Raw genomic sequence first — 16,880 nt, 5'->3', positions numbered from 1 at the left:
GATATTTGTGTCGTAATTACGAACTTCACGCATGAACTAGTTCATGACCGCGGTGTAAAGGTGCGGTGTGGCCACACACGTTAGTTTTTCAAGAATTTTCCACATAAATTATCTCCCGACAATTTTCAGCTGCGAGTTTATCCTTGAGTTTGGTCACACGGAGGACTGTTGCATTCTGGGAAATATCAGCAGAAAAGAAAAACAAACAATGGATCCAGACATTGCAGCAGTTGCTTTGTGGTGTTTGTTGAAGAAAAAGAATGACGTGAACTCGTGAATGGTTGGCTCATAGACAAAGGGAGTGTGTGTGTTACAGGTTGCTACCATTAAATGCTACTAGAACTTATAGTCTGGCTCGGCCGAACGTGCGGTTGGGGGGGGTTCAGCGTAGGGGGATCCCTTTGTACAGCTTTGCCGCATGTCTCCTAGCCCGCGATGTAGAAATATTCTAATATAAGTAAAACCATGACAAATATGATCAGCAAATATGCATACACGTTTAATCTTAATATTATAACGTATGAAGGAACAGTTAACTTATTATAGATAAAATATTTGAGCATATAAAGAAACGTGGCATACATAATTTAAAGTGTTGCTAAAAAAAATATATACTTTTTATGGTTTCCCTTTCGTTTTGGGATGTGTAAGTAGTTTCACAATTATATTTAGATTATATCATGAAGAAATGTATGTTAAAATAAGCTGACATAAAAAAAAAAAAAAATTCAAATCCTTGTGGCGGTGACACCACGAAAGAGAAAGAGAGAGAGAGGCAACCAATGTGGGGTTAAAAACGTGGCAACGCTGTACTCCCGGTTGTTCCTCATAGGCCACCGACACAGCTGCACTTTAAGGTGAGTCTTACTATAGCAGTGAGGACCCAGACACAATGAGACAGTGGCTACACTTGGAAAAGACTCAGGTCCAAGACCTACTCAACCTGGTTACTCCAAGCTTATTAATTTATCTTTGTGGAACTCAATGTGGTACTGAAATAAACACGCAGATAGCTACTGGACCAATCAGCTGACACACTCTTCTTCTTGTGACTACAACTTGCCGGCTTTGCGAGAAAATAACCGACATGCTGGTGGGCAAGATTCTGACTAGAACTCACCAAGTTTCCTGTAAAATGCAGCCGACTTTGAATCTCGGCACAAAATTCCAGAGAAACTAGATTGTGTGGCTGTGCCTTAAGAATACATCATCACGCGACGCTTGACCGAGGAAGAGGGCAAGCTCATTTCCTGCTGTACGTCATTTTGGTTTGTTGTGCTTTCGCTCTCTTTGATTTGTGTTCTTTTTTCATTGACTTTGGGCCTTCATTATGTCTCCCAAGCATAAGGCAGACTCTTCTGATGGCAGTACTTTGAATAAAAGGAAAGCCATCTCAGTGGAAGTAAAATTAGACATTGTGAAACAATTGGAAAAGGGAGAAATGGTGATGAACATTGGTCATGTGAGAGTTGGGGCTAACCGTTCCTTATAATAAAGGATGTGTTTCGACGTACATGCAAAATAGGTTTACGGTGTTTAGTAGTAACAGGAGGACCCCCTGTACCTCCATTGTGTAACAGTGAACAATGTTCTTTGGCTAATGGGTCAACTGAGTATGAGCACAAGAGGCCAGAGGTGGGGTTGGGAGGGAGGGTAAGAGGCACGAGAATGCTGTCCTGCCTGCATCAGGACATATGAATAACACTTTTTATTTCATTTTTCAATGTGAATTTCAACTTGCAATCTGCCTGTTGGAAGCAAACCCTATCACAAGTCGAGGACTAACTATAATAAATAATCACTGGTAAATATTTCCATTATTGCCAATTTGAATTTTTAAATTTTCTTCTATTTGATTTTTTTTTTTTTTAGTTCATCTGAGAGTTTTGAGGCCTCATTTGTTGTTTAAATAAATAACCATATGATAATTTGGAAAAGATTAGTATTTCAAATGTACAGATATCTCATTCCCTACTTACCCAATTGCTCTTCTATTGTAAACTATATTTTTTTCTAACTTTCAGCCTCCCAGAAAACCACAGGAGTGTGTAAAGATGAAAACATTTAAGAAAACAGCCATAAAATGTGTGCTAACCCAAGCAGGGACAGGTGGTGCATTAGCCCAAAGCAGCCAAAACCTACGGCTCACCACAGCTAAAATCCAATAGGAGTTTTCATGCTCTTATCTATTGGGGGGCTTTGCCTATCTTGCTCCTCCTAAGGGTCCCCCAAATAGAGGTGAATATGTAATTTCACACCAGGAGACTCCACTCCTCTTGTCCCCTTTGTTTCACATTTCATAGCATTGGGTCTATTATGGTTATTACTCATTTGAACAATAAATGAGCCCTCAAAATACTCAAATGAACTAAAAAACAATCAAACTATGGACAATAGAACACACCAATAACAGGAAACTGCAATAAAAGAAACAAATATACTTAAAATATCATAAATAGAAAAATTTAAACAATAAAGGTCATACTCAAACTGGTTTTGTTTGCAAGATGGTGAGGGGAAATCTTGTATCTTGTACAGTTAAGCAAACTATCAAGAGACTTAAGAGAGATAAGTCCATGCTTCATTGTTTTTTTTATATATATATTTGTAACAAACACGCACTTTCGCGCACATGTTCTTTAGCTTCCTAGTCACGAACCCAAAAGCATCAGAATGACGTCCTTAACATAACATCCTTTGAAATATCTGTGCTCAGGTCATTGTTTGACTACCCCGCGGGGCTACCTGGGCACTAAGACAGGTAAGAGGGAAGGGGCAGCGGGACCAAAACAAGTCAAGCAGCATGGGAGGGCGCGCTGCCCCTGCCCCTGCTGGCGCCTCACCTCCTCCACCTCAATAGCGTCGTCATCGGACTGGTCACACTCGATGGCGTCCTCCTCCTGTAACTCGAGGTCGAATAAGCCTGGTGCCGCCATTGTGGGGGCAGCCTTGAGGTGGTCCTTGCTGCGAGTGTCCCGTCGCGGCCAGCTGAACCAAAACAACCACTACACGCAGGGCTGCCACACGGAGCCGCGGACTGGTGCCACAGCGAGCCTGAAAACGTACCACATCAGAACAAACTGCACCAGACTCGGAATTTCCACCTCCTTTTTATCATCAATGCACCAGAACGAGCCCGAAAATGTACCAGATGAGAACAGGCTGCACCAAAAAAGTACCAGAACGAGCCTGAAACGTACCTACCAGATGAGATCAAACTGCACCAAACTAATTCTATTTTTTTTCTGGATAGTTTTGGTGTCTTTTAAGTAAAATTGATGAGTGTCTTCCTTTCAAAAGCATCCCTTTCCCTATATATGTTGTAGGAAGCCTAATATTAGGTCACACCGATTTATAGATAGTGCCAGAACGGGCCTGAAAGCGAACGTACCGATACCACATGAAATAAACTGCGTCAAACTAACTGATCATGTTGTTTTCTTCTGGATAGTTTTAGTGTCCTTAAAGTAAACTGATGAGTGTCTTCCTTTCAAAATCACACAATCGCCATATATCTTGCATGAAGCCTAATATAAGGTCACACCGATCTTGTTAATTAGCAGTGCCAGAACGAGCCTGCATGCAAGCACAGAGAGAACACTTAAGCTGCACCAAACTCAAGCCATTATTTTTAAACTTGGTACGCCTGTTCGAAAAGCCTCTCGTAGAAGTAACTGGGGTTTTCATGGACTGTTTTGTGACCCTATATAGTTTTATCCGACTTCTATATCGTACGTAGGCCTACACGTACCTTGAACGGGAAAGCTGACCCCATGAAAACACGACTGACATTTTCTGGGGCCTTGGAAAATAGTTGTAATGGAAGTCCGATACGTTTAAGAATATGGACCTTAAAGAATTTCCATCTCCTTTTCGTTGTTAATGCTATTTTGCCCTGCTATATTTCAGTGTCCTAGAAATAAAACTAATTAATAGGTATTTTCCCTTCAAAATCATAGGTTTCCTCATATATCTTGTAGGAAGCCTTAATATTAGCCATCTCTACATAGTTTCTCAGACATCATTTCGTGCTAAATAAGACCGAGAGTAGTAAGACGTCTAAAAGTACCTAATTCGGTTCATTAGTACCAAAAGCGGCAACCCTGACTACATGAGACTGAGCACAGGGAGTGGGGGCAGCAGGGTGTTAAAGGACAAAATTATTATAGTCGTTGTTTTTATTCGTATTATTATTTAGGTATACTATTTTTTTTTTTACTCATATATTGTTTGTTAAGCATAGGCACAATTCAACTTGATTCTTTGGAGCAGTGTTGACAGAGAGGTGAAGTTTGTTAAAGGGCAAAAGTTTAAAGGTAACTATTCCTCAATCATTATTTCTACACATTAACCTTATTTTTTTATATTTGTGTATTATATGACTGAGTGAAGGTACAATTATACTTAGCTCTCCATATGGTATTTTCTCAACCACGATAACAGAGGTGACGAAAGTGATCGACCGATCGAGATATGACCGGAGCGAGGCGTAAGTCGGCATTATAAAACGCTTTCGCAATTCACATGAGCTATTTCTAGAGGTCAAAGAGGGACTAAGTCGGATTCTAATGAGTGTTTCTTCAGGTTCATGTTACAGAAGAAGGGTCAAACTACCACCAGGGTCATACAACTACTCTTGGAAATGCCCACAAGCCTACGAAAGCCTTGTCAAATTTGTGTACTTGGGCGGCGAAATGCTTTATAATACGACCCATACAGTTGTGCTTCATTTTTGACCTTGCTTGATTGATTGATTGATAGTTTATTGTTGCAGGTAAACAACAAGGGAGAAGGGAGGAACATGCCATCCCAACTCCCAGGCAGGGCAGAATGTGATTATATAACTAGTAATACATGTGTAGGTAGCACAATTAAACTAAAAAGATACAATGGTAGGAATAAATGCACAACAAGAGAGGGGGTTACACACACACACACACACACACACACACACACTAAGTGGAAAGGATTTTAATAGTTTTATCACCTATAAGATCGATCGACTTCGCAGGAGTCAATTAATTTATCCGGCGACCAAAAACCGAGAAAATATTATATGCAGTACTTTTTTTTTTTTTTGAGGGTGAGGAGGACTTTTGATAATTAAGGCTTATCGCTTTATTTATTTATTTTTTTTTTTTTATTAGACAGACGCCCTTCCCTGAAACAAAACTGAGTTGAAACCTAATTGCACTTGAATAACCCCTCAAACAGTCATGGCAAATTTGATAATTCACCGCAAAAGGAATATTGGACTTTCCCATGGGTCGCACTACTTCCAAGCCCCTCCACTTTTCCTTTTTTTTCAACACCCCCATTGCAACGTGCACAACGTAATCTAGAGTGAGGCGTAAAGTATACACTGAAAAAAATAAAGCTGTATCACTCTCATTTATTTCAATCCGTCCCAATGGTTCCCCAAGGATGCTAGCTGGGATTGACGCAGTTTTACCTCTGCTGATGCGTAGGAACTGAGTCAAGGATCGAGCTAGAGAGGGAACTGCGGAGCTACTGTGGATCTGAATCTGAGATGGGCTATCACGACTCGGCACACTGATAAAGTTGTATGTGTGTACCTAAATGATAAGCAGGCAGCCAGTAATGCCTACTTTTACTATCAATATTTCCGAACCCAATGGCGCACATATCTTATCACCGAATATTTCAGGGTCTTTATGATAATGCAGTTTATGATTGTGTGATACTGTCTTATGTCATTCACTTTTCACTGCTCAAAGTCTCAGAGATAAGATATGGCCTTGTCTCCAACTCAATCAATGTGTAGATTATATGCTTCTCGGGACGTAAAATTTGAGTATAAGGAGCAATTACTGCGATAAACATGTATACTGTATATATTTTAAGGATGTTTTATCTCTACTCAGATCCATTACACGATTTAGTTGGGACAAATTACAGGACCTTTGACTGATAAGCCCATGGTCTCAGCCTTGGAAGGTTGACCATTTTGTTCTCTTACTCTAATCAGCACTCGTCTTTATCGATTCGTATAGACCCTAGCAAGTACTGGGGCACGTTTCCATACAGGTTACCTCCTCGTGTGCTGTTTTCACCGGTGTGGCGCCAGAGGCAGAGTCGTGCTATCGTATTGTGGCCAGGTGCGCATCGATCGTCAGTCACACCCACACTTGCTCCTATTGTCTTCACTTGTTCCGCCTCAGAACGTGTGCTGGAACATGCTTCCTTGGTAAACAGCTGAGCAGGATGTTGTCATGAGGTTCTCAGAAAAGAAACAGACTTTGTGGAGGTACAGAGCCACGTTTCTGTTATGATTATATATGTATCACTGATCCTGGCTTTTTCCACTTCTTAAAAGTCATACCAGCAGGAAGGATGATCAAGGGTATGCATGAGTTGCATGGAGTATATGCGGGGTGGGGGTTTACAGGTGGGTGACGCTGCGCAATCTTCCCAGGGTCAGGGAGCACGTTATGACCGGCAGATCTTCATGACTGCTTTCCCTTCCCTCTCACGCAGCTAGACATTGTTACACAGCTCAGTAGCATGGATGATGTAGGCTTTCCTGAGTTTTCAACACCAACAAAGCCATAAACTGGGAAATACGGAAGTGCGCCTTCAGTCCCACCCTCTGATAAGATTATCTCCAAGAAATGAGCGTGGATTTCCTTCTGGCTCATTGTTTCTTAAGATTTGTGCGTGTTACAAATTGCGGTGTGTACCTATATAATTTGATGGGGCAGATTCGCGTGAGGATGATACAGCATACCCATAACTTTGATTTATTAATTTTGTTGTTGCAGATGCATAACAAAAAGAGAAGGAAAGCAAATAAATCGGATAAAAAACAACAACAACAGAACGTACACACTGTTCACTAAATCGGAGGAAAATCTTTACTTTCACACATCTGACACTGCTGAGAAAGAAGAAAATGAAACTATAGTTAGACCTCACCAGCGTTTACCAGAATGTGCACGACCCGGAAGCTGCAATCCCAGCTCTGCATTAGGAAAGTAGACACGTTAGGCAAAATATGTGTGGAATGTAGATGCCTTGCTCTCTAACTTCTTACTCTACATATATATATATATATATATATATATATATATATATATATATATATATATATATATATATATATATATATATATATATATATATATATATATATATATATATATATATATATATATATATTCATTTATTTATTACTGAGTGTGAAGAGCATCGTCATGACTATAATAACAAAGTGATCGATGGTCTGACGCAAATCTAAAAACAGGTTGCTGACGCTTAGATTGCTTGTACGAGTATATTATTAGGAAAGTGTGACTGCGTATTACACTTATACGTCTCGTGGCTCCTTGGAAGTAAAACCATCGCGTAATAAATGAATATAAGAACATAAGAATGTAAGGAGTCTGCAAGAGGCCGGTTGGCCTATACAAGACAGCTCCTGTAATCCTAACCCGGAAGTGAGTGGAGGACAATCAGTTGCAGCCTACTGCTACAGTGTGTGGCTACAATACTAATTAATTCTCATGAGGATACAGCGTTGACACAGAAAGGAGTTGTTACGAGGCGTGGCGCAATGAGGAAAAGTAATGTTATTCATGCTTGTCCCTGATTACAACACACACACACACACACACACACACACACACAGGAGAATAATGAGGAAGGGTGATAGAGATAAAACAGAATAAGGTATGCGCAGATGACAGGAAGCTGGGGAGAGGAAATATAAAAGATTAGAAAGAGATGAGGAGATGAGGAATCGAGATATTTATAGTGTTATTGAGAAGGTAGCTTGTCAAAAGAAGGAAATGAAGTGTAAGATTGAGAGGGAGTGGATTGGAGTGAAGTGGAGGCGTTGAGTAGGACTGATGAGGGGCGTGGCCAATTAATTAAAAAAAATAGCATAAATTAATGAAGCAGTGTAGCATGGTGGATCACAATGTTCACTTTGTTTTTTCTTCCCTGGGTTATCTTCATAATACAGGGAACCTTTAAATAACTTAAATCACGTACTTACAAAAAATATTCAGGTTATAATTATAGCAAAGCACAAGCAACCACGTTACGGGTATTGCAATAAACACGCGATTTCTGATTCTAGTGTTTAAATTACACTCTTTATTTTCTTAAAAATCTTATCTTTTTATAGCAGAAGAGACAGTCAAAGGCAAAAACAAAAATGTTCGCTCTGATACTTCATGTTAGTTGTTTAAAAAATCGCTTATATCAGTACATTCTTCATGAAAAATCTCGATAAGGAAGCTGAGAATAGCCTTAGATGTTACTTTGACTTGGCGTTTAACATTTCTTAGGTCTCAGGGCTGAGCATAAAGGTCTCGTTCTTAAGGCTGTTCCTACTTCTCACAGCTTCCTCACAGCTCCAAGCATACATTATTGCCCTTAACTTAGGTCTCAGGACCTGTCAATTATTCTGTACTTTCCTCTCTTTTTTTTGCCACCTCTCCTCATCTTTCGTTCTCACTTTGCTGCCATTTATCTATAATATCTATCTGCCTCTTTCGCCGAGTGACCTAAGACTACCCAGATGCTGCCCTGCTGCTGATGACCACCTACCAACCCGGACTTAGCGAAACTCTCTCAAGAAGATCAAATGGATCAGGCTCGGGGGGGGCAGCATTAGTCAAACAAGAAACGGTGCCTGGGCTGCTAACGGGCTGGGGAGGACCAACAGGCCTCATCAGGAAAGCCTACTGGCGCTATAGGTCAAACGTGAAAAAAAGAGGACACTGGGTCGAGGGTGGCATCCAGGTCAGCCTCTAAAGGTTTCTCCAAGTTCAGGATCACCTATTGGTCAACCGGTGAGCAGTTGATTGATTCAGATTCATGTCAAGGCTGTGATGTTCAGACCGCAGATCAGATCAACTTTCGCCCGTGGCCGCGAGTCCACCTTTCACTCACCTGCCTTTGCCTCCCCCCACGGCCTGCCCCCCGCCGTCTGCCAACCCCGTCCATTTCAAAGAATCCGTGAAACCAATAATTATACTGTGCCACGATACTCGATCTGGTATGGGTCATTTACTCGTTCTATTATAATGTATGAACCATTTACTTTATTACAAGGTATGGTCCATTTACTAGTTATGGGCCATTGACTATTACAATATATGGGCCAAATTTACTCTTTCTACTGCATTTACACTTTCTACAACAAGGTAAGGGTCATTTAGTCTTTCTCTTACAAGGTATGAACCATTTACTCGTTATTGTACAAGGTCTGGGCCATTTACACTTTCTACAACAAGGTATAGACCACTTACTCATTCTGTTACAAAATATGGACCATTTACTCGTTTACGTTTGCTCAGTACTCTGTTCACCACTCCATAGAAACAAGGCAATGATCATTATGAAGCCACTTGCTGCCCAACGCCGCACCCACCACGCACGTGACGGCCCATGCATGAGACGTCCCGCCACCGCTTACTCCCCCGCCTTGCTTGTGCTGCCTTTCACTTGTCGAGGCGAGGAGGTGGCTATTAGGAAGCAGTTGGCCTCCTATCACTAGATTTAGCAGGCAGTGAGTGGGCAGGAACAACACAAGATAATAAATACTATAGTTCTTGCCGCCACAGGGAGTAACGTAGATCTTAAACGTGGTGTTGTTTCCTTTATCTATATATTCTGTGCATTTGTTTGGGGCTTATTGTTTTTTCTCTTCTTTTTTTATTTATTTCCCTTCGTTGTCCTCGTCTTTCTTCCGTTCTTCCTTTATTTCTTTGTCTTTCTTCCTCTCTTTTTTTCTTCCGTACTTCGGTCTTTCCTTCCTTCCTTCCTTCCTTCCTCCCATGCATTATTTTCTATTATTGTCTTTCCTTTTTTGTCTTTCTTTATTTCATTGATTAAGATATTTACACATTTGTTCACCTAACCCCGCCATTTTCTTCTCTTTGCAAAAACTGAGCTAGGAAAAGTTGCTATCTCCCTGAACCCTTAAGCGTGCATATACAAGTTCATGGCTATTGTTACTGAGTTTGTAGAGAAATTCCCGCAACAGGGGTTGGGAACTGAGAAAGGGCTGGCGTTGGAGACGATCAAGATAAGTGATAAATTTCTTTAAAAATATATATCTCGCTTGGATTACTTATCACGGCATTAATAAGAGTCGTTTGATGCGATAGCCCATGTTGAGGACGATAACACACCCCACATGTACTCAGCTGTGTGGATCTGACACACACACACACACACACACACACACGATGCAGTAGGTTACAAGACAAAAAATAAGCAGGTAATCTGTCTTATGGAAACGAAGTTAAATGTTAATGTAACAAATACTACATTGAGTAAAGAAAATCATATTATATGGAGGAAAAATAATATATTCATCATCTATTAGTTGAGCGCTGAGGTTCAGTCTCTAGGAAAGATAGAGACATCAAACAATTAAGGTGACCTGTGCTGGTAACAAATAACTAACTGCAGGCAAACCAGATACGTGTAAATTTACCAGAAGTTGTAGAATCAGTAGCAGTTGAATTAAAACAAACAAACAAATATATATATATATATATATATATATATATATATATATATATATATATATATATATATATATATATATATATAAAGCTAAATTGAAGATATTAAATAAAAGAAGATAAACGGAAGGCAAATGTTTCGAATGAATTATCCAACTGAGCGTGAAAAAGAATGTGTAGAAGAATTAAACGCGCTACTGCAAATAAATATTCGTCATAAAATCAAGACAAGTTACCAGAAATATGAAAAAAAGGTCAACGCAATCCCCCTGTTCGAAAAAAAAGCAATAAACAGTGCCCATTAATCACAGATCAATGTTGCAAGCAAAGTAATGGGAAAAAGTCGGATAAAACACTTTATTGAGAAATATGTTATCATAAGTGCTATTTGGTTTAAGGAAAGACAAAAAAGTAAGCATATCAAATATTTGTTACTATATAGCGGCAGAAAAAATGTGAGATGGATGGGCAGACAGTAAACTAAGACTTCTAAAACGGTTTTAACAAAGTCCCTCATGGAAACTTTGATACAATGGGAATCCAGGGGAGCCAATTGTAATTGTCGAAGGAAGAAAAGGAAAAAATGACGAATATTAAGGGGAAAGTACTCGTCCTGGAAAGCGGTAGATGTGGTGTCACACAGGGTTCAGTGTTGGTAAACCAATCATGTTGCTGGTGTATTTAAAGTATATAAATGATAATATGAGAACAGAGTTACATGGATATGTTTACTAATGATACTAAAATAAATACGACAATAAAATATGAGAACTCATGTGAGGAATTACAATATAATAGAACAAAACTATCTGAATGATTGATTGATTGATAGTTTATTTTTGCAAGTAAAACAACAAAGGAGAAGGGAGGAGCATGCCATCCCAACCCCCAGGCAGTACAGAGTGAAGAACGCAGACGGAATTCAATGCAGAAGAGTGACATACGTTAACATTTGGAGAGTGTGACAAGGCCTGACTCGAGCTACGAATTAGGGAGCAGCAAGTAGGTTACTTGTATATGACAAGGAGAAATGTTAGGTGAGAACACACACACACACACACACACACACACGCTGTAAGAACAACAACAAATTCTTATGGTTATCAGTATTAGTCATCGCATGTTTGTACAAACTGCCATGGATGTTTGTTTATTTAACTTGCGAAAACGATATTTTTTTTCTTATGTATGTACTCATTTATTTGTTTGTTCATTGATTTATAATTTTTTTCATTCATTCACACACAGTCTTTAGTTTTTCTTTTCAGCGCATATAGAAAGGATATTACTATTTCTTCCTGGTCTCCACGCGGGAAAACAATTAACCTTGAACTGAACCCACTTGCGTCGAGGAGCGTTATCTAATCTTCTTGCGCAATAATAATGTGTTGGACGGCCCGCACTGTCTTTAGCCGCGGTGGATGGATGGCGTGTTCTACACAATGTATAGTTATGGGTTTTAAATCGATATTTATTTTGTCCTAATGAATTAGCTAAAGTTTTGAGTTGCCCATTCATTACTGCGCACATATTTTTTTTTAGTCTTCATTTCTAAACAGATTTTTTTTTTTGTGTATATACAACCCTATTAAAGGTGGGTGTGTTACGCTCCAGCATGTTTCTGTTATTGTTCATAAAGTCATAGCAAACGTTCTGAGTTGGCCATTCATGACTTTGTATGTTATATTTTCTTGATCTGCATTTCTGATCAGAACATAAATTTACTTGTGTGCGTACGAAATGTTTCTCATAAAGTTTCCACCTTGGTGTAGTGCGATATCTTGGATTAGTGGTTAGCGCACCATAACCACGACTCAGCGGATCCGTTTACCTTACCTTATTTTGATCACTGTTACGATTTATACGTCTTCTGACCCCAGAAAGCTCAGGAGACCTAATTACGATCACAAGTGTTCGACGTGCACCTGTTGCCACACACCCACTCACTGCCCTCCACCCTGTCAAGGCCACGGGTCTTCACACTTTGTAAATATCAAGGGAAACTTTTTACCTATATTAACCTTTTTGGTAAGGATGTCGAAACGAGTTAATTTGCTACTCGCGGGTGCCGTGCTCCTCAACGTGGAGTGGCGTGCGGGCGAGGGGAGCAACACAGTCCAAGAAACAACAGGACAGGAGCAGTGTATCAGCAGCTGTGGCACACTGATGGCATGTGAGCAGCATGTGAGCAGCAACTGTGAAGAGAGCGATGAGCGGTCACGCGTGGCCCAGTGCAACACTCCCTTGACTTCTCTCAAGCCAGTAGGGCCTCGGTTAAACAGCTGTCACGTCTTTTGTCAACCTTAGCGCCCGCCCGCATACACCATCCCTAGAGTCACCTTGGAACACACCTCGCGTCATGAAAGACACGCACGCCCATCAGCCATGGGCAACACCTGACGATAAGTCTGTGCCCATGGATACTGCTGCGAGGTGGACGTGTATTCGATAGGGTAAAATCGGAAGCAGGCGGTGGTTACCGTTCATGCCTCAACCCTGATTAAGTATTTGGACGGTTAGTTGGTAAATCTGTTGCACTTGTATTTCTTGTGGATCGTTCATGGCAAAAAAAAACTGTGATTCTCATGCGTTAGTGTAACCCACATCTCCCGCTGACGGTGTTCACGACGCCCTCATGCAGTGTGGGGAATGGAGTGTGAATGTGAGTTATTCATCTGTTACCTCGGGAGTCCTGGGAAGCTGAAACGGTAAAGTTCAGGAAGTACGGATAGGTATATATTTGGAGTGGAGATCGGTTGCCATAGTGATTCTCACGTTTGAAGTCGCATTGGAAGCAAGGCTAAGGCTAAGGCTCTAGTTACCTTGGAGAGAGAAGAGGCCGCTACTGTGGAGCTCGACGAAGCGGAAAACAACATTCAGACTGTCGTGCGTAAATGCTGGAAAACAGCCATTTCAATAACTTGGACGATGCGATTCCCAAGTCATACTTATACACCAATATTCTCTCTGCCGATAACAATGTTTGATATCCTCGGCTTATCTTTTAAATTAGCTTACTGTTTGTGTTTCCCTTCCCTTACTCCTGCAAACGCTGGAGATTTTCCTTTTCTGTGGAAAGGGAAAAGGAAAATATATTATGCACGTCTGACTCGTGTTTCTCCTCTTCTACAGGGGCCCCGTCTGACAGGAGCGTGAAGAAGTGCGGTGTGTGTGTGGGGTAGGAGGGGGGGGCGTGAAAACCCATACACTGGTTATCTTCCCAGCCAGGGCTGATGCACCCCCCCAAAAAAAAAAAGTTATCAAGCTCTGTATTGCATTCATCATATCACGTTCCGGCTCAGTTATTCGTGAAGGAAGAAAAAGAAGTGCACGTGCATGAGTATTACCTGACGGGTGGGAGTCAAGGCAGCATCAGAGCGATCTTCTTGCTCTCTTAACTGACTCTTGGTCACCCTCTCTTAGCCGTTTCGGTGAAACTTTCTCAGTTGCGCTGGACATATCGAAAGCCTTCGATAGAGTCTGGCACAAATCTTTATTTTCTAAACTGCCCTCTTTCGGATTCTATCCCTTTCTCTGTTCCTTTATCTCCAGTTTCCTTTCCGGCCGTTCTGTCTCTGCGGTGGTAGACGGTCACTGCTCTTCCCCTAAACCTATCAACAGTGGTGTTCCACAAGGCTCTGTCCTATCACCCACTCTCTTCCTGTTATTCATCAATGATCTTTCCATAACAAACTGTCCTGTCCACTCATACGCCGACGACTCCACTCTGCATTATTCAACTTCTTTCAATAGAAGGCTATCCCAACAGGAAGTACACGACTCCAGACAGGAGGCTGCAGAACGCTTACCTCACCGACACGATCGCCAAGCGTAACTTCGCCAGGCATTCGCCGATCTTGGCAGATGGTTTTAAAGTACGGCCCTTAACCTCACCTTGCTATCATTTCCGATTGGGGTAGAAGGAACCTTGTGCCCTTCAATGCCTCAAAAACTCTATTTCTCCACCTATCAACTCGACACAATCTTCCAAACACCTATCCCCTATTCTTCGACAACACTCAGCTGTTATCTTCTTCAGCACTAAATATCCTCGGTCTATCCTTAACTCAAAATCTCAACTGGAAACTTCACATCTCCTCTCTCGCTAAATCAGCTTCCTCGAGATTGGGCGTTCTGTATCGTCTCCGCCAGTTCTTCTCCCCCGCACAGTTGCTATCCATTTACAGGGGCCTTGTCCGTCCACGTATGGAGTATACATCTCACGTGTTGGGGGGGCTCCACTCACACAGCTTTTCTGGACAGAGTGGAATCTCAGGCTCTTCGTCTCATCAGCTCTCCTCCTCCTACTGACAGTCCTCTACCTCTTAAATTCCGTTGCGATGTTGCCTCACTTTCTATCTTCTTTCGCTATTTTCACGCTGACTGCTCTTCTGAACTTGCTAACTACATGCCTCCCCCCCTCCCGCGGCCCCGCTGCTCACGACTTTCTACTCATGCTCATCCCTATACTGTCCAAACCCCTTATGCAAGAGTCAACCAGCATCTTCACTCTTTCATCCCTCACGCTGATAAAATCTGGAACAATCTTCCTTCATCTGTATTTCCTCCTGCCTACGACTTGAACTCTTTCAATACAAGAGGAGGGTATCAGGTCACCTCTCCTCCCGAAATTGACCTCTCTTTCGGCCACCTCTTTTGATTCTTTTTTTTAGGAGCAGCGAGTAGCGGGCTTCTTTTTTATTATTGCTTCCTTTTTTTGTGCCCTTGAGCTGCCTCCTTTGTTGTAAAAAAAAAAAAAAAAAATGTATATAGGCAACAGTGGCTTTGGCATTGCCTCGTCTCGTCCCTGAGGCATTTCTCTCTCTCTCTCTCTCTCTCTCTCTCTCTCTCTCTCTCTCTCTCTCTCTCTGTGCTGAACCCGGACATTTAGTATAACAGGCCAATTATGCTACCAAAATGTTCCATTGGTGGTTGTGATATTAAAAAAAAATCAACCAAAATCAACTTTGGGGAAACTCGTTAATTAAGTATTATGTAATTAGTACCGATATCAGTGAAAAAGGTACCGGATTTTCACTTGGGCTCTGTAATAACACTCCGCACCGGCCAAAATAAACTGTGGAGTATGTCTAGTTACTTTGAAGATGACACTGAGAAGGCCGGAAGTGCTGTTTGATGGTGAAGAGACACCTAGCCAGGAAGATGACACTAACACAGAACCAACTTTACCACTGAGCAGAGATGAAAGCGAACCAATGTCTGAGGTCTGGCAAGAACTTGAAGAGCTGTACAAGAGCCTTATGTCACATGACATGAAGCCCGAAGATATAACCACCTGTGAGCCTTTTTGCAATCTCCACAATAAGATTAGAAAACTGAAAAGAGAGCAAGAGCAGTCAAGAACTGGCAAGTTGTGGGTGATGTTCATGAACTTTGTGGCAATTGTCAGAATGTTCATAAGAACAGAGAGAACAGGCAATTGGATGCTCCATCTTAAAGCCACACAGGAAATGCTGCCATTCTTTGCTATTGCATTTATAGTAAATGCTTTCGCCTTTATCTACAAGACTGTCAAGACCTCTGCCCATGTCTGCAGAAACCACTGATTGATGGCCTGTTCACTGTGCGAAGAAACAGTTCTCTGTTCTGGAGTGGAACATGGACAGACATGACAATCGAACAGTGCTTAATGAGAGCGGCAAAGACGGAAGGAGACCTTATAAACATCACCCACCGGGAAGCAGCAAGAACCAAATGGCTCTTAACTGCTAATGTTATGGCCCAATACACCGAGGCACTAATTAAGGCGTCTTACAAACATCTATTCAGGCACTTGGTCTCAGCAACATAGAGAAGTAAGGCCAGCTGCAATTAAACTTGACCATGATGATCTTCAGACCTTCATACATTTCTTGCAAATGCATAACCCGTTCGCAACAGACAATTCCTCACAGCTTGTCAACATTGCAACCGGACTGATTACTGATGAGCGCGTCAATGTTGAGGAAGCGGTCAGTGTTGGCCAGAAGACCATGATAGCATGACTGACGTTACATGGGAGAACATCACACTAAAGAGGTCTGAACAAGCAAAGACATTTGCAGTCATGAGGAAGGCAATACAGGTGGACAAGAAAGAAATAAGAATGTCCTCTGCTGAGCTCTACCAGCGTCTGTTATCCATTGCATGTGTCAGTGGACCACCTGATGCTGACATATTTGCATATGTACTTGCCCCTGTTGGCCCTTGTCTGTTCCAAAATGAAGGAATTATGAGGAAATCTCAGAAATCACTACTTGGAAAATACATTATGCAGCTGGATTCCGACATTCTCATGTAGGAGATGAAAGAATCTGCTGCAAGAATGATTGGTGGTTGTGCTCTGCTACATCGACCGACATGGCCTAAGGATGGAGA

General features: G+C 41.5%; 1 protein-coding gene across 3 annotated transcripts in view; it reads right to left on the bottom strand.

The window, feature by feature from the left end:
- LOC126995401 (ribosomal protein S6 kinase beta-1-like) overlaps nucleotides 1-12,655 on the bottom strand; it is a 41,562-nt gene extending 28,907 nt beyond the window's left edge. The window contains exons 1-2 of one of the 3 annotated variants that reach the window (XM_050854922.1): nucleotides 12,524-12,655; nucleotides 2,844-3,054 (exon numbers count right to left, since the gene is read on the bottom strand). In XM_050854922.1, the coding sequence (XP_050710879.1) occupies nucleotides 2,844-2,936 (93 nt within the window). In that variant the 5' untranslated portion in view covers nucleotides 2,937-3,054; nucleotides 12,524-12,655. Of the gene's footprint in view, nucleotides 1-2,843; nucleotides 3,055-5,452; nucleotides 5,589-12,523 lie in introns of those variants that run through there. The other 2 variants (XM_050854913.1, XM_050854928.1) reach the window with 2 other exon arrangements.
- Nucleotides 12,656-16,880: the final 4,225 nt, after the last annotated feature.

Source organism: Eriocheir sinensis, chromosome 1 (assembly GCF_024679095.1).
Source record: "Eriocheir sinensis breed Jianghai 21 chromosome 1, ASM2467909v1, whole genome shotgun sequence".
NCBI lineage: Eukaryota > Metazoa > Arthropoda > Malacostraca > Decapoda > Varunidae > Eriocheir > Eriocheir sinensis.
Note: the sequence above shows the minus strand (reverse complement) of the source record. Positions and strands in the feature narration are given on the sequence as shown.